Consider the following 18999-nt stretch of genomic DNA (forward strand, 5'->3'; position numbering starts at 1 on the left):
GTGATTTGTATAGTTCGGATTTTAACATGATCTGCGTGTGTGTGTCCGTGCGTGCGTGCGTGTCCGTGCGTGCGTATGTTTGTGTGTCCCCGTGCGTGCGTGCGTGTCCGTATGTTTGTGTGTCCCCGTGCCTGCGTGTGCGCATGCCTGTGCGTGCGTGTGTGTGTGTGTCTTGTAGGCATGAGGAGGAGCGTGGGCGTGTGTATAACTACATGAATGCGGTGGAGAGGGATCTGGCCGCGCTGAGGCAGGGGATGGGCCTGAGCCGCCGCTCGTCCACCTCCTCAGAGCCCTCCCCCACCGTCAAAACACTCATCAAGAGCTTTGACAGCGCCTCGCAAGGTACTCACACACACACACACACACACACACACACACACACACACACACACACATACATACATACATACATACATATTTTACACACACACACACACACACACACACACACACACACACACACACACAAGGTTGCCTACTTCTAGCATGGCAAGCTAATGTTAATTCCCTAGTGCAAATTGCTCTATACCAGACATAATGCCAAAAGTAATTGCATTTCCACATTTATAGCCTTAAAGGTGCCATGTGTAAGAATTGAGGTAAAAATATCCAAAAAATGAGCTACACGCATCAAAAGAATGAGAAGAAATAAGGGCGATGATGTCATTAAAAAAATGGCAAGGTATAGTGCTGCAGAGATATCAACCAGAATTAGCATGCTAAATTACTAGCCACAGCCCGACAGGTGTCATAATACCAGCTTCGGCCATGGGAGGCGGTATGCGGGCAACATAACCGCCAGCCAAACTGCAATACACGTTTCTCGGTTGTTACTCTAGGGTAGACCAACTCACTCTCTGGAGGTATACTGCCTCCATCTTTTATGGAATGTGGAGTATGAATTGATTTTTTGGCGGATATTACACATGGCACCTTTAACAAACCCTGATCCTGAAAATGTACTTTTTTAGCTTTACAGTTGAATTGAAAATTTAATTTTCTGTTGGATTGAATTGAAAATTGAAGTTTACGTTGTTGTCTGTTGACGCTGCGAAACTTTTTGAAAACGGAAAGAAAAAAAATATCGTTTTCAAAACCTTTCGTTCTTGTGTGGGCGGGGCCTCAGTCTGCACTCCCCCTCCCTCCCCCACAGGTCCCGGCCCCAACTCTGCTGCCGCTGCTGCTGCTGCTGTTGCCGTGGCTGCAGCAAGTACCGTTCCCACGCCAACGACCAACACACTGCCCCGCACTCCACTCAGCTCCAGTCCCATGAAAACACCACCTGCAGCCGCCGTCTCGCCCATACAGGTGTGTGTGTGTGTGTGTGTGTGTGTGTGTGTGTGTAAAATATGTGTGTGTGTTTGTGTGTTTCTCAGTCACAAACCCAAGAAGAACTGCCTTTTTAAGGTCATGCCACAGCATCTCAATAGGATTCAGGTCAGGGCTTTGACTAGGCCACTCCAAAAGCCACTCCAAAAGTCTTCATTTTATTTTTCTTCAGCCATTCAGAGGTGGACTTGCTGGTCTGTTTTGGATCATTGTCCTGCTGCAGAACCCAAGTTTCTCTTCAGCTTGAGGTCACAAACAGATGGCCAGACATTCTCCTTCAGGATTTTTTGGTAGACAGCAGAATTCATGGTTCCATTTATCACAGCAAGTCTTCCAGGTCCTGAAGCTTCAAAACAGCCCCAGACCATCACACTTCCATCACCATATTTTACTGTTGATATCATGTTTTTTTTTCTGAAATGTGGTGTTACTTTTACGGCAGATGTAATGGGACACACACCTTCCAAAAAGTTCAGCTTTTGTCTCATCTGTCCACAGAGTATTTCCCCAAAAGTCATGGGGATCATCAAGATGTTTTCTGGCAAAAAATGAGACAAGCCTCAATGTTCATTTTTCACAGCAGTGGTTTTCATCTTGGAACTCTGCCATGCAGGCCATTTTTGTCCAGTCTTTTTCTTATGGTGGAGTCATGAACACTGACCTTAAACTGAGGCCTGCAGTTCTTTGGATGTTGTTGTGGGGGCCTTTTGTGACCTCTTGGATGAGTTGTCGATGCGCTCTTGGGGTAATTTTGGTCTGCCGGCCACTCTTGGGAAGGTTCACCACTGTTCCATGTTTTCGCCATTTTTGGATAATGGCTCTTACTGTGGTTTATAACCTTTTCCTAGGGATGTGACGCTCAAAACTGACGTCTCGAATTAGTGTCAAGGCTTCGAAGCACAAGTGTTTCGAAACGTGGTTCAAAACAGCCATGTCGTTGCCACTGCTTCGAAACATCGTTCAAAATGCCCATGTCATGTGACCAAAACTCGGGTCGGGGTAGGATCCGGAAAGGACCACGGGGCGGGAATCGAACCCGGGTCACCGGCGTACGGCGCAGGTGCCCCAGCCAGTTGTGCCACGGCTGGGGCCATGCTGTCTAGCTTAGTCTTATTTAAGTGATTTCATGATTGAGAACAGGTGTGGCAGTAATCAGGCCTGGGTGTGGCTACTGAAATTTAACTCAGGTGTGATGAAGCACAGTTAGGCTATGTTTTCACAGGGGTGGCAAACACTTTTTCACACAGGGCCGTGTAGGTTTGGATTTTTTCCGCCTTAATAATATCAACCTATATTTAATAACTGCATTTTGTGTTTACTTGTGTTATCTTTGTCTTATATTTAAATTTGTTTGATGATCTGAAACATTTAGGTATGACAAACATACGAAAATAAGAAATCAGGAAGTAAGTGTGTGTGTGTGTGTGTGTGTGTGTGTGTGTGTGTGCACGCTGTCTGTAAATATTCTTACTGGTTTTCCTTGGCAGAGACACTCCATGGGAAATTCTGTAGTTGCAGCCAAGCCTCTCTCCGACAAGAGACCCAGCTACACGGACATCACCATGCCCAGTAAGTGATGGTGTGTGTGTGTGTGTGTGTGTGAGTGCAAGAGTTTGTAGTCAACTTAAAATACCTTCCTCAACGAAAACAGTATTCCGATTCCATTCCAATTAGGTTTTAGATCAAATCACAGCACAAAAATGGCCCTAGTAAAAATATCTTGATGATCTCAGAATGATTTCAGACTTGCTACTGACTTAAACAATCCAAACAGTCTCAATCCTTATTCTTCTAGATTTGAGTGCAGAATTGAGTGCAGCATTCGACACCATTGATCATCATAACATTTTAATTCATCGCCTTGCAAAGTGGGTTGGTCTTTCTGATAATGTTTTAAACTGGTTTCAAACCTACATTACTGGCAGAGATTGTTATGTTAGTCTAGGAGATCATGTGTCTGTAAAACATGATTTGTCCTTCAGTGTGGCCCAAGGGAGCTGTCTTGGTCCTCTGCTTTTCCCCCTCTATATAATAAATCTTCAAATTATGGCCGGGATTCTATTTATAGCTGGACCTCGGATAATAACCGGGAGCGTGGTCGATCCGGGGTGGTAATGCCTACCAGTAGGGCTATCAGTCCACAAGTACTATAAGACATTGTTTCGATTTAACTCAATGAAATAAGAGCTCTTCTTAATATTTTGCTGTTGGTTGGTTTAATAGCCTACTGTTGCCAATGAAAAGTCGTTGTCCTGCACCATGGGTCTCCAACACGTCGCTCTCAAGCCCGTCGCAAGCCGCCCCCTTTTGAGCTTGCCAGAGGCTGAAGCAGTACTACATTTAAACACAATTGTTGCCGCGAGGCATTCCAGCCTACGAATTTTAATAAAAAGTAAATGCATAATTAAAAAAATAACTCAATTTACAGTAGGCTACCTGGTTACGCAATAAGGTTTCCATTAGAGCACAGCGCACATAAATGAAAGCGGCTGCCTTGTTTCGCAATAAAAAGCGGGTGGAAATCCTAACACTCTTTCAACTACATATAATAAATACATATAATCAAACAGTCCAAAAGTAAATTAAATCCCAAACCAAATCGAAAATCTACTGGTTTTGGTAGCCTGCCGCTTTGAGGTCTGCCTCCAGTAAAGGCCTGTGCTTTGCGCAGCCTAAGTAAATAAAAGACCCCGGTCATAATTTGAGGATTTACGGTATGCTTCCGTTAGGAAACATCAGAAGTCAGCATAATGTAAACATCCACAGCTATGCAAATGATGTCCAATTATATATTTCTGTGGAGCCAACTAACCTCGATGGCTTTTGCTCCCTTCTCGCATGCTTAACCTCCATTAATCAGTAGATGAGCAACAATTTTTTTAAAAGCTAAATGACGATAAAACAGAGGTACTTTTGGTTGAACCCAAATCAAAGTGAGACACTTTGTAATCTTAGTAATCTTGGGAACCTGACACACCAGGTCAAATCAAAAGTAACAAGCCTAGGTGTCTTGGATACAGAGTTAAGCTTCAAGCCCCATATTGGTAACGTTACCCAGATCGCTTATTTCCACCTGAGAAACATTGGCAAAGTGCTGCCTTTTTTAACTCCACAAGGTGCAGAGAAACTAATCCTAGCCTTTATCTCTAGCAGGTTAGATTACTGCAATGCACTTTTTACAGGCCTCCCAAAAAAGCTCCTGCTGCTTGACTTTTAACTAAGACCAAGACGAGAGAGCACATCACCCATGTGTTAGCTGAACCCCCCCCCCCCCCCCCAAAAAAAAAAAATCATCGGCATATTGTACTTAAATTTAATGCAATGCAAATGCAATCCTTCCCTTTGCAATTCAGCCGACAGAGATTTGGGACTGTTACGGCCACTTTGGCCTCTCGGCTGTTCTCTACTTATTTTGTCTGCCTCTCCTCTCGTAGGCCTGGTGCCGTGTGTCCCAGGATAGTGGGTGTGCCAGCGTATGGGGCGTGTCCCACCTTACCGGATAAATCTGTCCTTGAGTTAGTTGGGGTTAGAGTTAGCCGGACATCCTGTGTGTGTGTGTGTGTGTGTGTGTGTGTGAAAGAGAATGATACTTATCTCTGTAGCCTGTGTAACCAGCGGTGTGTGTGTCAAAGAGGGCCATATTTATCTCTGTAGCTTGTGTGTGTATTTGTGAGCAGAGCAGATGTGTTAGTTCATATCAGAGCTGCGATCTTATGAAATGTCATGGAAACTCATGAAGCATGACAATCTTTCGTTTATCAAGAAATTCTCTCTCTCTGCCACCCCTTCCATCTCTCTTTCTCTCTCTTTTTTTCTCTCTCTCTCTCTCTCTCTCTCTCTCTCTCTCTCTCTCTCTCTCTCTCTCTCTCCAGCTGATCATCTGTTGCGGGCAGCATCCAGTGGTCGTCCAGCCCCGGTTCTTCAGAGAGTCTCAAACTTGGACTCATCCAAAGCCATCTCAGGTGTGTGTGTTTGTGCGTGCGTTTAGCCCTTAGCCCTAACATGTTCAGTAAAGTATATACTGGGTGGTGGAAGGTCATACAAGGTCACTGAAATGTTGTCAATGAAAATGGGTCGGAATCTGGAACATTGAGTCAGTAGAATAACCCTGTGTGTGTGTGTGTGTTTGTGTTTCAGTCTCTCGTAGGAGCAGTGAAGAGGTTTCAACTCCTGAGGGAAGTTCTGGCTCTTCCCTGATGGCTGCCACTCCTCTCAGCCTCAGCTCACCCTCACCCACAGCACGCAGCAGACTCCGGTACACACACACAAATACAGTACAGGGTGTTTTCACACTTGGTCCCTTTCAGGCTTCTAAACGAACTCAGATCGATGACTCAGCATTTTTTGTGCTTAAGTGAGCTGAGCACGCCAACCAAACTCAGACCCCTCCTAATGTTGAACCGAACTGAGACCACTTTGAAGTCTGCGGCACGGTTCGCATTATCCTTGCATTTTTAACACAAATCGTCCTGGGTTCTCATTCACATATTGCATTGTAGGCTAGTCTATTTTGTCCTACTTGACTTTCCATTGCCAACAGAGTAGGCATGTCGTTTATTATTTAAAAAATAAAATTATAAAATTAAATTTGGTGTGTTCTAACGTTAACGCTGAATTTCTTTTCACCCAAGCTATTGGTAGCCTAACTAATGAAGAATTAGCAAACTTTGGATTACATTGCTCACAATTTTTCATGATCTGCTAGGCTCTGTCGAACTCTTCTTGCAGGTAGAAAACGTATGAGTAGCCTACATACTGAGCAGCGCAGTTAACAGGCTGCTGCTCACTTGTCATTTTGGAGGTGAGCTGAAGTTGGGCATAGCAACAGTAACCAGGTGGGGTGGACCCACCACTGAGTTAGACAGTGTGATTGGCTGGCATGTTCTGCAGTAACTTCAGATCAAAATTCCTTCAGAAAATATATTATCATATATCATCAGAAAAAAATGAATTTATTAAACAAAATCACCAATTGACCCCAAGAGAAGGTATAGTGTGAACAGGAAGGAAACTGAGGCCCGACCAGAGGTGAAGTGCACCAGTCCTTTTTAAAATTAACTCATAATGTGGTTCTTTAAAAAGGGACTACAGTATATGTGAAAACACACACACACACACACACACACACACACACACACACACACTCCTTGCCCTCATCCACAGTACACCACAGACTCAGGTACACATACACACACACACATACAGTATAGAAATTGATGCACAGATAATTGCATATACACTTATACACACATCACATACACATTCAAATACACATACTCATATTCATGATGATGTATTACATACTGTAGTGGTACAAGATACCAGTCACATTGCAGACTCCTGACCTCTTGCCATCTCTATTTAATTTGTTTAATTTAGTTTATTCTATTTATTGATCCTAGCTGAAGTCAAAGATGTTTTTCACAAAAGAATTTCACCCACTTCAGAATTGGACTCAAAATCAGATGTATTTGGACTGTTTATACTGTAATTGTGTGATGTGATCCTAAACTCGAACCCTGAACACATGCACACATACAAAAACTCACAGCCAAATACACAAGTGTAACTCTGTGTGTGTGTGTTGGTATGTATGTACATGTGTGTGTGTATGTGTGTGTGTGTATGTATGTATGTACGTGTGTGTGTGTGTGCGCAGAGAGGAGCGGAAGGACCCATTATCTGCCCTGGCTCGAGAGTACGGGGGTTCCAAGAGAAATGCTCTGTTGCGGTGGTGTCAGAAGAAGACAGAGGGATACCAGGTGTGTGTGTTTTTTGTGTGTGTGTGTGTGTGTGTGTGTTTGACTTGACCGCAAATATCATGGTCAGACCTGAACCGATGTGCCAGATGACTACAACGGACCCAGTTCAGTTCCAGATAGAACGATTTCTGTAGCCTAAGGCCTGAACCCAACTTAGCACTGGGGGACGGTTGCCAGGAAATATTTTCTTTTAACAAGATTAATCACTTATCCAACCAGGCTTAAAACTCCATCAGCCCAGGACCCTTTACACAGGCTATGGGCCCCTTACACAGTTTCTGGGCCCTTTACACAGGCTTTGGGCCCCTTTACACAGGCTATGGGCTCTTTATACAGGCTATGGGCCTTTTATACAGTCTATGGGCCTCTTGTACAGTCTGGGCCCCTCCAGGTCAGCCCAGGGCCTTGGCATGAGCTACAGTGAAAGGAGACCGAGGCAGTGGTAGTGTAGTGGCTAGGGAGCTGGTCTGGAATGCAGTGGCCTGTAAGTCGTGGGTTCAATTCCCAGCTTCCAACCTTTGTGCCCTTGAGCAAGGCACTGAACAAGGACGTAGCCTCGTGAGACCAGCCTGATCTCGCGAGCTCCATTTTTCCACTCGCAGATCAGCCTGGCTTCTTGTTTGGAGCCGTTCGCCAAACGAATGGCCAATCAGCGTTGGTTTTGAGGCGGGTTTAGGTTAAGGGTACCCTAGCTTGTGGTTGTATTATCATCGTCGCTCTGTTAGTACGTCAGACGCTTCGTTGATCTGATTGGTTGATTTGGCCCGTCATAGACAGATGGTTTATCCAATCAGCTAACCAGTATTTTCGCCCCTTCCCAAAAGTTCTCCAACGGAAAGGTCCCAGATGGATATGCCAAGCAAATGCTAAGCAATCCATCTGGCGAAGTGAGGTTACCGAGGACGTTCCTTGTTATATGATTAACACATGTCTCTTTGGATAAAAGCGTCTGCTAAATGAATACATGTAAATGTAGGAGGCAGTGACGGCATGTGTGATCTTAAGGTGTGTCTCCAAAACGAAGGCCCCTGTGGGAGTGTATTTGCCGAAGCGCAGGCTGGTGTGTCGAGTAAACACATTACCAAACCATCCCGTGTGTCCAGGGCAGGATCCAGGTCGGCGGGTAAACCATAAAGTGTAAACACTACTGTTTGCTCATAGAGGGCAGCCAGGTGCTTCGCACGCACTGGCAGCTCAGGTACATGGTGCCAAACAGGAGTAGAGTGTGAGCATTGGCGGACTGGGCATCTGCCATACCGGGCATTTTCCCGGTGGGCCGACGCACCTTTTTTAAATTACTTATGGGGAAAAAACACTCGAAATCAAGCACTGAAGACTCATACATTCCCAGGAGGTAGGCTATGCGGGAGAAGTGCAGCAGAGCAAATGTCACGTGATCACTAGTGGGTCACAACGTTGTCCCACGCAGCCTAATCAAAGATCGTTAAGGCGGAGCAAGATACTTCGTCGTAGTTCATGTCTATGGGCGCGAAATGGGGATCGAATCCTGTCTGCATAAAGAGGCGTGTCGATGACGTATTGACGAGCGTACGTTGCAACCGGCCAACAGCAGCTGCATAAATAACTGGCGCACACCTGATATAAGGTTGATTTTCTCCAGACTGGAATGCTCAAAAATGCTAAAAATGTACCTGAAATGTTCAGAAGGGTTTGAGGATCATGAAAACGTGCCCGAAATTCACATTCCTAACTCTATAGAACCAAGACCTTAGCATATGTGGTGAAATTCTGAGCTATGCCCATAGACTTCAATGGAGCAGTCGCTGCCTCTGCTCTGCATAAAGGGGGATTTTGACCCCCCCCCCCCCCTCGTGCGATCCGGGTTCCCGGAAGTGGCTCCTGATGAAACATCTTGCTCCGCCTTAACAATCTTTGGCCTAATATTTATTTTGTGCAGCAAGAGTAGCCTACTTGGGATTTTATGCGGCGACTTCTGTTCAAGTAGCATTGATGAGACAGTCACGTTTTTTCCTACACGGTATTATATGTAGAGAAAACATTAGCCTTTGAGTATTTTAATAGTCAGTTGTAAACAAATAACTATTCTCACGTAACTCTTTTGTAAATGGACTGAAGTTCGCTCTAAATATCTACTTTACCGATTATGCTAACCGTTAGCATCTCTATGGGATTTCTCATTTACATTAGCCATAAGCTAACGCATTAGTTTCTATTCTGTAACTTGGAATGCTAGCCTACGTGATTGCTCTAAAACAAAACATAGAAGGAAATAATTGAGATGTAGGCTACTCTGTTGGTCTGCTCTTAGTTTTACATTGAATCCTATGTAAAGGTTTGAAAGGAACTTCAGCTTCAGACTTTCTCTTGGTAAACTGTTAGGCCTATTCATCTTCTCTAATGTAGCTGGCTAGACCATGTCATTGCCACACACACAAGTGGGGGCAGAATTGGAAATGTGTCAGAGTGACAATGCATTGGTTGATTTGGTTAAAAAGTTACAGGTTAGGTTATTGGTTATTATTGTAATGATGCTATTCATAAATAATGAGCTGTAAAGCAACTCAGACTTTAACAAAAACATTTTTTAAAGGATATCAACTAATTATCGTTATCGTCAAAATCACAAAAAATATCGAGATATTATGTTTTGTCCATATCGCCCACCCCTACACAGGACTGGTCCAATAAAAGCTCACGTCAGGCCCCACCCCTCCCATTTTGGCTCAGAGCCAGGATTCTGTGAGCGCATCAAAAGTTAATCGAAGTTGCCTACACAGAATTTCGGCGGGTGCCGGTAGTGACAATTGTGCAAAATTAACCCAATGTAAAAGCTTCAAAATTACAATATTGCAAGTAGGCTAGCATATGTCAGCAACATGTTGAAGTTCGTTGAGTTTGAACGATGTAAGCAAGCAAGGGACAGTGAGCAGGTGGAGAGTGCGAGCCTAGTTGAGGCTACATGATAAGAACTCAGTGATGGAACAGGTAGGCTGTGACATGCATGCCATACTGACTATGATAATTATGATGACTTGTTAATTGCGATAATATAATGATATGGTAGCCTATAACATAGTAATGCCGTGCTGTGATTATAATAACAAATAGCTAAATTTTCTAAATGAATGATTTGCAAACCCGGACAGCAAAATAGTTTCAAATCTACGTTAATTGTTGGTCAGATTGATCAGTTTACGTCAGACGCCCAACATTCAACATCGATGGCATGAGTGGTGGTTGGTCTCTCAAAGTAGAGAAGGGTTCTATCTTGGAAGGGTTATCATGGTAAAGAAGGGCTAAAAGACTGTAGACTGACGGAAATGTAGGTTAAACGTCACGTCATGCACAAGCCAACTAAGCTGTATATATAACCTATACGATAGGCTACTGAAGACACTAAAGATAATTAGTTCATGTAGCTGTACTGTTCCAAAATGTACCAGCAATGTAGGTAGGTAGTATAGCCTACAGGAATAAAATATTTCCAGCAACAGCCCTGTTTGTGTTGTTTCAGTTGTCCTACAGTGACAACTGGTATAAATTACATTAATGTCTTAAGACAATCTGGGTAATTTAACTCTTTACACATAGGCTTCAGTAATTTTTGGTGCTGCTGTTAATTGTAGCCTATTGAATTTTGAATTCAATTGTAGCCTATGATAGCCTATGATACTTTGAATTCAAGCAGAAACTCTTCTTTAATAATTGCTTGTTAGCCTACTTGAATATGGAGATCATACTGTATGCTCCATGCCTACCTCTGATCAGTCAGAGAGATAACCAATGAGGCCTACATCACTTTCAGTGCTCCATGACAGTTGAAAATATATGCATATATTTAAGGGTAATGCAAAGATTTTGTATATAATTAGGTGTGACCGTTTTGAGGGCCGCTTGGGCCAAATATGCCAGGGCCAATTTTTGTTCCCAGTCCGCCCCTGAGTGTGAGTCTCTGCATTGGCAGCTCAGGTACATGGTGCCAAACAGGAGTAGGGTGGTTTATCTGTGATGTTATTTAACCTGGTTTATCTGTGGTGCCATTTTAAACAGTTTTTTTTTCTGTTATGTTATTTAAAGGTGCTCTAAGCGATGTCATACGTTTTTTAGGCAAAAAAATTTTTTCTCACTTACAGCAAACATCACCTCACCATCCGCTAGCTGCCTACTGTATGTCCTGAATACACTGTAAAAAAAATGCGATCTCTGTGGACAACCCAGGCTCCAATCAGCCACAAAACAACTTGGGCAAACCTTGCCCATAAAAACATAACAAACTGCAAATCACCGACAAGATGCGTGTTTAGGAGAGTTTCAATTGCACGGGAGGGAGGGTGAGGAAGTAGCGAGCTAGCTTTCTGTTTTGTTTGAACGTCAACAGAAGTGACGTTACCCAGCATCGCTCAGAGCGCCTTTAAACTGATTTATCTGTAATGTTATTTAAACTGGTTTGCCTGTGATACTATTGTAACTGTTTTATTTGCCTGTCTCTTGCCTGTCCATCTTTGCATCGCTGCCCCTGCATCTCTCCCTGGTGGTCCCCTGGCGTGTAGAACATTGACATCACTAACTTCAGCAGCAGCTGGAACGATGGCTTGGCTTTCTGCGCTGTCCTCCACACCTACCTGCCTGCACACATCCCCTACCATGAGCTCAACAGCCAGGACAAGGCAAGGCCCACCAGGCTGCTACTCACTACTCACGTTCTGTGTGTGTGTGTGTGTGTGTGTGTGTGTGTGTGTGTGTGTGTCTGTGTGAGTTCACGTGCATCCAGAGGTGGCTCGTGGTGTAGGGCAGTGGTTCTTAACTGGTGGGTCGGGACCCAAAAGTGGTTTGTGGAACCGTTCTGGGTGGGTCGCGGAGCTTGTGAAAAAAAAAAAAGCCATTTTAAATGCTACTTTATCAGATCTAATATCGGACCTTTATTTTTATAAGACTTTATTCATATATCAGTCATTGCCATGGACATAGACAATGTTAATGTGGCAGGTTATATTAGACATCAGTTTAGTGGTATACGGAAGTAGGCTACAACCCTGAATATTTGAAGTAGGACATGGATTCACTTAAATTGAGGATAAAATGAGACTGAAACCCCAGTGTGTGGTGTGTAGTGAATTGCTGGCACATGAGAGCATGAAATCCTCAAAACAAAAATGCTACATGGAAACTAAGTACCCCTGTCAAAGACAAACCTGCAAATCAGCATTTTCCAAACAAGTAGGCCTACAGGCACTTTGAGTGTCCTACCATGTAGCTCAGCGTATTCGTTGGCCTGACAGCGGAAAAAAAATATATGGGTCGCGACTAAATGAACATGGGAAATTGTGGGTCTCAAAGCCAGACCAGTTAAGAACCACTGGTGCAGGGCACATTGAAGCTGCTGATTGAAGAGAATGATAAGTGTTAAGAGAAGCTAATCAGTCTCCCTGTGAAGATAATCAGTCTTCCTGTGAGAAGTATAGTGCTCCAGTGCTTATATCATACAGACTGAAGACCAACACATCCCTGCTGCACATACAGAATCACAATGTTGCCAGGTTGAATTTGTCTGTGAAAATAAAGTGCAAAAGAATATGGAAATTCACTTAGTCATTTGATAAGACTATTTAAATTAAAATGTCATTAACCTGATAAACTTGTGTTTGCATTACACACGTTTTTTGTCGTGTCTGTGTATGTTTGTGTGTTTTTCATTGTAGAATCCTACTGTTTTCGTTGTTAGTGCATAACATAATTAGAATTAATTTCAAGTTTTGTTACTTTGTGCTGTTGTCATCATAATGGTGTAACTGACTCTGTGTTTGTGTGTCTTGTTTAGAGACGGAACCTCACCTTAGCCTTCCAGGCAGCAGAGAGTGTGGGCATCAAGTCCACTCTGGTAAATTACTCAAGTATCTATCTATCTATCTCTCTCTCTCTCTCTCTCTCTCTCTCTCTCTCTCTCTCTCTCTCTCTCTCTCTCTCTCTCTCTCTCTCTCTTTTTTCTTTCTCTCTCTTTCTGTCTGAGATGTTTGTCTCCCTTTCTTTGTCTGTATCTGAATAACTCATTTACTCTCTCTCTCTCTCTCTCTCTCATGTAGGATATTAATGAGATGGTTCACACGGAGCGACCGGACTGGCAGAGTGTTATGACCTACGTCACAGCCATCTACAAATACTTTGAGACATAAGCTTACCTTCCTCCTTCACGTCTCCATAGAAACTACAGTCCGCTGTCTGTCCATGTCCGCTGACCTCGCTGAACCAAATAGACACAACATGTACCAGTTCCCAGGTTTACCTCTGCAGTCCCCTGCACAGCACCAACACAGTGTTACCCCTACACATCAGATCTGAAGAACCCCAACAGACCATCTTCTAAGAACCCCAACAGACCATCTTCTAAGAACCCCAACAGACCATCTTCTAAGAACCCCAACAGACCATCTTCTAAGAACCCCAAGAGACCCATCTCTCTAGAACCCCAACAGACCATCTCCGAAGAACCCCAACAGACCATCTCCGAAGAACCCCAACAGACCCATCTCTCTAGAACCCCAACAGACCATCTCTCTAGAACCCCAACAGACCATCTCTCTTGAACCTCACCACCTTATCACATCAACAGATCAACTATCCAGAACCTCAACACCTCATTACCCCAAAATAGCAACTCCAGCTTCAACTCCCTGCATCTCTTGAACTCCTGAGCTAACCCATTCAGCTACATAGGGGCCCTAAACCCGACCCATTCAGCTACACAGGGGCCCTAACCCATTCAGCTACATAGGGGCCCTAAACCCGACCCATTCAGCTACACAGGGGCCCTAACCCATTCAGCTACACAGGGGCCCTAAACCCGACCCATTCAGCTACACAGGGGCCCTAACCCATTCAGCTACATAGGAGCCTTAACCCAAACCCATTCAGCTACACAGGGGCCCTAACCCATTCAGCTACATAGGGGCCCTAACCCATTCAGCTACGTAGGAGCCTTAACCCAAACCCATTCAGCTACACAGGGGCCCTAACCCATTCAGCTACATAGGGGCCCTAACCCATTCAGCTACATAGGGGCCTTAACCCAAACCCATTCAGCTACATAGGGGCCCTAACCCATTCAGCTACATGGGGGCCTTAACCCAAACCCATTCAGCCATGTAACCTGAGTTGTGTTGAACCGCGCAGTTCAGCCCTGCACTCGAACCCGCAAACAGCAGCACCTCGGATCGGGAGTCGAGTGTGCTTGCAATCGAGCTAAAAGCCCAGGCTGCTAGCTCTCTTACTAGCGCGTCTCTTAAGGCGTTGGGATGGAGGTTTACACAGCGTACATACTGCACAGCTACGTACCAGCTGGCTCGAGTGCAGGGCTGAGCCGCGCTGTTGAACACAAGGCAGGTTGCATTGATGCCGTGACCAGGGGGGCCCTCACCTTAACCCATTCCGCTGCATGGAAGCCCTAACTCAAACCCATTCAGCTGCAGATCAGGTCCTTCAATGTGGAAGGCCTGGGACTTGTGAGACGTTACTGTGAAGTTGCCAGTATGACTTTAACCCTAAGCTAAGCTCTAAGCTCCATGGTGGATGCGGCAGTCAGCTCTGCCGCGACTGCGGAGGGAAGTTGGCCGACGTGGAATAGAACACCGGGCCCATCTGAAGGGGATCTCGCGTTCACCTGTGGCCGTCACAGGAGCGTGAAGAACACCTGCGTACAGCTCAGTCTGCATATGCAGCACAATACAAAGCTCTGCTTTCATCAGGACACAGCACTGCACTATATGGAACTCTAAAAGGCTTCCTGTGCACAGGAGCATCATTTAGTGGATTTGTACTCGTTTGTATTTTGAGCACAAACTGGAGCTGGCTTATTTTGAAGGAGAGAGACTGACTTTAGCCTGTTAAGCCTTTGACTACATTCCAGTGCCTATCATGCACACCTTCAATGAACAGTAACACTAATGAATGAAATAGTGAAGTGCATATTTAAGGTGCCTTGGGTAACACTGATGTGCTCATTTTAAACCTGTTGAGGAGTGAATTATTTTCCTGGTTCCTTCTAGAATTCTACGCAAAGATCTACAGTTTCAGTGTTCTTTATACAGTTTATGGGGGAAATCTCTGGGTAATTGTCGCATCAGAATGCGGAACTCTCGGTTCGCGAACATTCTAATCACATATTTGTGACCGTACTCCTCAACAGGTTAAAGGTGCCTCAGATCACACTCTGATACTCATTCTCGTAGTGTTAAGGTAAATTGAGTATCTGTCCATTCAGTAGATCCATCACAGACTATGAGCCTGTTATGCATGAAGGAGGGACATTCACCCAGCGTAACTTACACAACATCCTAAGCACTCTAATGCCGCATTCCAGTTGTCTCGTAACACGAGTAGTGATTCGGAATGTCACATCCGTGTAAAAACCGAGGCTGGTTGCGTTCCAGATGTCAACAAAGTCGTGAGAATAAAATGCTATCGTTTAGCAATGGTCTGGTGTTAGCAGTTGTTACCAGATATAGCACACATTTACACAAACGAACATCATAGCAACAGATAGAGATTGGACACTATTGTTTCTATGACTGATTAAATGAGACAAAGACAGAACTGCTAATAAACAGTGCATATCTACGTTCTCATTAATGGGCGCAGCCATTTTGGAATTTCAAATTTTGGTACTCTGGGCTCGAAAGAGCCAGCGAGTCGGGATGCAACTTCAGGGGATGTTCAATTTTCAACTTTCGTTTAATAACTCGGGAAACAACTCTGACCGACTGAACAACTCTGCAGACAAATGGAATGAGGCATAAGGCCAATCGCCCAGCATACAGTGATGCAAGAAAGTTTTATCTTTGGGATTCCTGGAAATCTGCATAAATTTGACGTAAATTTTGTACATTGTACATTACATTAGAATAGTTTTGTTAGCAGTAGAATAATTATTCACAAAAAATGTTGACCAAAAAGTAACCAATAAGTCAACAGTAAATGCCCTTGGTGGGAAAGAGTGTGTAAACAACTTGAACAATCGCACAATTTGTTGATCAATGTCACACCAGTTAGGACTAGGAGGAATTTTGGCATTTTCCTCTGCACACAAGTATTCCAGCTAGCCTCAGCTATGTCAAAAATAACACATTTTTGTGAATACAAATTCATTTTGGCTTCTTCCAGTAATTTGGATGATTTAAATGAAGACCTGAATACATTAGGTCATATTTATGGAGTTTTTCAGAAATGTCAGGTCCATAAACTTTTTTTATGAACTGTATTTAACACTGTTACGCATGCCGCACTCTAAGCATCCTTTTAGCCAGGCACCAAGTATAGCTAACTATTAGCCAGGCACCCAGTATAGCTAACTTTTTTAACCAGGCACCCAGTATAGCTAACTCTACAGCTTGTGCAGTACCCTAATCATCCTAAGAGTCAGTGTAAAACAATTGTAAAACAATCATGTACACTTCTGCCTGCACACCTCTTCTCTCTGAAAGGCATTCCACCATGTGTTATTTCACCTTTGCTTTCTGAACCTCTTGACTCGCATCTTGATTAAGGTTTCAGGAATAATTCCTTCATGTTTTTGTATAGGACACTCCTTTTCCATGACTGGTCACTAAAAAGCAGGCCTTTTTAGTTAGCTGAGATAAAAGTCAGGTTTCATTTCCTCATTTCTTTGTGTGAATTTCATGAGAATATTCCTGTGGGGCCATGTTGGCTAGGCCAACTTGCCAGGTTGTCCGTGTGTGGACAGTTTAAATCAGTGAGAGACATGCTATTTGCATTTTTGCTCTTGTGTACTTGTGCCTTAATGCTTCACCCCTGAGACATTCTTGTGACCTTGACCTTGTGACCTCATGACCTTCTCTGTGTATTCATGTGTGTTTGAGCATGGTGCCCAACAATGTTTTATGACCACAGTCACACTCTTTCATTAAATATAAGTTTCCTTCAGACGCCATGGAGGTGTATGCGTGTATGTTAAAGACCATCACTGGCTTCTAGCTGCCCCTGATCATCTGAGCATGCCCCGTAGACTAAAGAATAGCTCGTTATCTAGACCTGAAGCTAGGTTGGGCATTTGTCTAAATGAGGTAGTCTCTGTCTCAGCTCCGATTCTCTCCGGCACCCAAACAAAGCTGCCGTTGTTCTGGAAGTGTGCAGTGTGGAAGCCAGTTGTGTTCTGAATGACATACAGCTGTCCTGTGGCTGGCTGGAGTTGTCACTTCTTAAATGCTATGTGTCAACACATGCCAAGTTGATAATTCATTCTGCTCAGTGAAGGTGCCATCATCGTTATTTACATGCTGTGAAAGGAAGAGCTATGCCAGTTACTCAAGTTAATACTCACACTTTACGTACTTCATCCTCATTACATGACCATTGCTGAAATACAAAATCTTCCTGCTTGCGTTGCATTTTACCAGGCTAAGGTTACTATCCTTAATGGTAATGGAAGTCACTTATACTTAACATTACCTTACATTTCACATACTCTTAAACTGCATAGTGAGGCTGAGTAGTCGGATGTGAGGTGAACAGTGTCACAGTCTGTCAAACATTTAACAGAATGCAGATTTTGTTGTCTCATTTAACTTTACCTGATGGCAAAGACAGCCTGCCAAAAATAAATGCAAAAACAATCGAGCAATTATGCACCAAATTCGTACAAGATCTATTGCAGGGGGTCGCCAACCTTTTTTCCTCTGAGAGCTACTTTGACAAAATGGACATGGCCGAGAGCTTTTTTTCCTCCGAGAGCTACTTTGACAAAATGGACATGGCCGAGAGCTTTTTTTCCTCCGAGAGCTACTTTGACAAAATGGACATGGCCGAGAGCTTTTTTTCCTCTGAGAGCTACTTTGAGGAAATGGACATGGCCGAGGGTCTTTGTTATAGTAGCATGCTATGTATTCACATAGCTGATCTCCACCCAAAACCGCTGAATAAGATTTATATGCTTTTTAAAGGTTCCTTTCAACTCATTTACCTTCTCTCTTTGTATACTGTGAATTTGATTTCATAGGAATTTTAAGGAATTTTTAATGTTTCCCAAGGGTTATCAGATTTATGAACATCTTCCTCAAACTTTTTGGAGAGCTACTTAAAAACAGGTGGGGAGCTACCTGTTGGAGACCCCTGACCTATTGTTTGGTAAGCATGAAGGAAGTATGTATCCTTCAACCTCATATCTTATGAATGGAGTTATGGAGCTTTGGCTGTTATCAACTGTTGCTGGACTCGTGCATGGTGAATGTGCTTCTGAATGTGTGTACTGCAGCTCATAAACAAATGTTACCATGTATGCTCAAGACACACAGATGCCATTCTCTTTCAGGCCACCCAGAGGTACTGTAGTTGCTCTCTCGTAAATATGTTAGACAACATCAACTAAGACCCCTTTTCCTTAATGTTTGATTACTTTGACAGTGACCAGACTTTGACCTGAGTTGTGGACACAATGCTTTCACTCTCATCGCTTGGATGCATGGCCATTGGGCTTCCAGCCACACAGAAATAATTGATGCTTTCCTTTAAGCCTTCATCCTCATGGCCTTCTGCTTCAGGAGAAAGAACAGACTCCTCTTTTACATATGATGTGTTTGTTTGTTTTTATAATTAAATCTATTTTGAAGAATAGATCAAATGTCCCTTGCTGATCAAGAGGGCAAAAGTATTGTTGACTATCAAGGTCACTTGGAGCCACCCCTGACAGTTTATTGATGGAGTGTATTATGTCTATATTTATATTGGTTAGCAATATTAAAAAACTGCACCAACAAAGCTGAAGTTTGTATCTGGTTTGTGTCTAAGGAAAGCAGAAGCCAATGTTGTGTGTTGTGTCTTAAAGGAGTTTCAATGTTCAATCCCAAGATATGTGTTACCGATACATTTGACACAGCGCCAAGAGCCTGATTTTCCACTGCAGATAGCCGGTTTCGCTTAA

The 18999-nt window shown here is 43.7% G+C and overlaps 2 protein-coding genes across 6 annotated transcripts in view; both read left to right on the top strand.

Annotated features, from left to right (window-relative positions):
* Positions 1 to 18827, top strand: part of specc1la (sperm antigen with calponin homology and coiled-coil domains 1-like a) — a 36273-nt gene extending 17446 nt beyond the window's left edge. For 3 of the 4 annotated variants that reach the window (XM_042100167.1, XM_042100169.1, XM_042100170.1), the window contains 9 exons: positions 179 to 342; positions 1127 to 1308; positions 2817 to 2898; positions 5202 to 5291; positions 5467 to 5584; positions 6989 to 7091; positions 11624 to 11740; positions 12892 to 12951; positions 13154 to 18827. In XM_042100167.1, coding sequence (XP_041956101.1) covers positions 179 to 342; positions 1127 to 1308; positions 2817 to 2898; positions 5202 to 5291; positions 5467 to 5584; positions 6989 to 7091; positions 11624 to 11740; positions 12892 to 12951; positions 13154 to 13243 — 1006 coding nt within the window. In that variant the 3' untranslated portion in view covers positions 13244 to 18827. The remainder of the gene's footprint in view (positions 1 to 178; positions 343 to 1126; positions 1309 to 2816; positions 2899 to 5201; positions 5292 to 5466; positions 5585 to 6988; positions 7092 to 11623; positions 11741 to 12891; positions 12952 to 13153) is intronic. The other variant, XM_042100168.1, reaches the window with a different exon arrangement.
* Positions 1 to 18999, top strand: part of LOC121714945 (tripartite motif-containing protein 16-like) — a 1397702-nt gene that overhangs the window by 293171 nt on the left and 1085532 nt on the right. The gene's annotated exons all lie outside the window — the stretch shown is intronic.

This window comes from Alosa sapidissima, chromosome 8 (genome assembly GCF_018492685.1).
Source record: "Alosa sapidissima isolate fAloSap1 chromosome 8, fAloSap1.pri, whole genome shotgun sequence".
Classification (NCBI taxonomy): Eukaryota; Metazoa; Chordata; class Actinopteri; order Clupeiformes; family Clupeidae; genus Alosa; species Alosa sapidissima.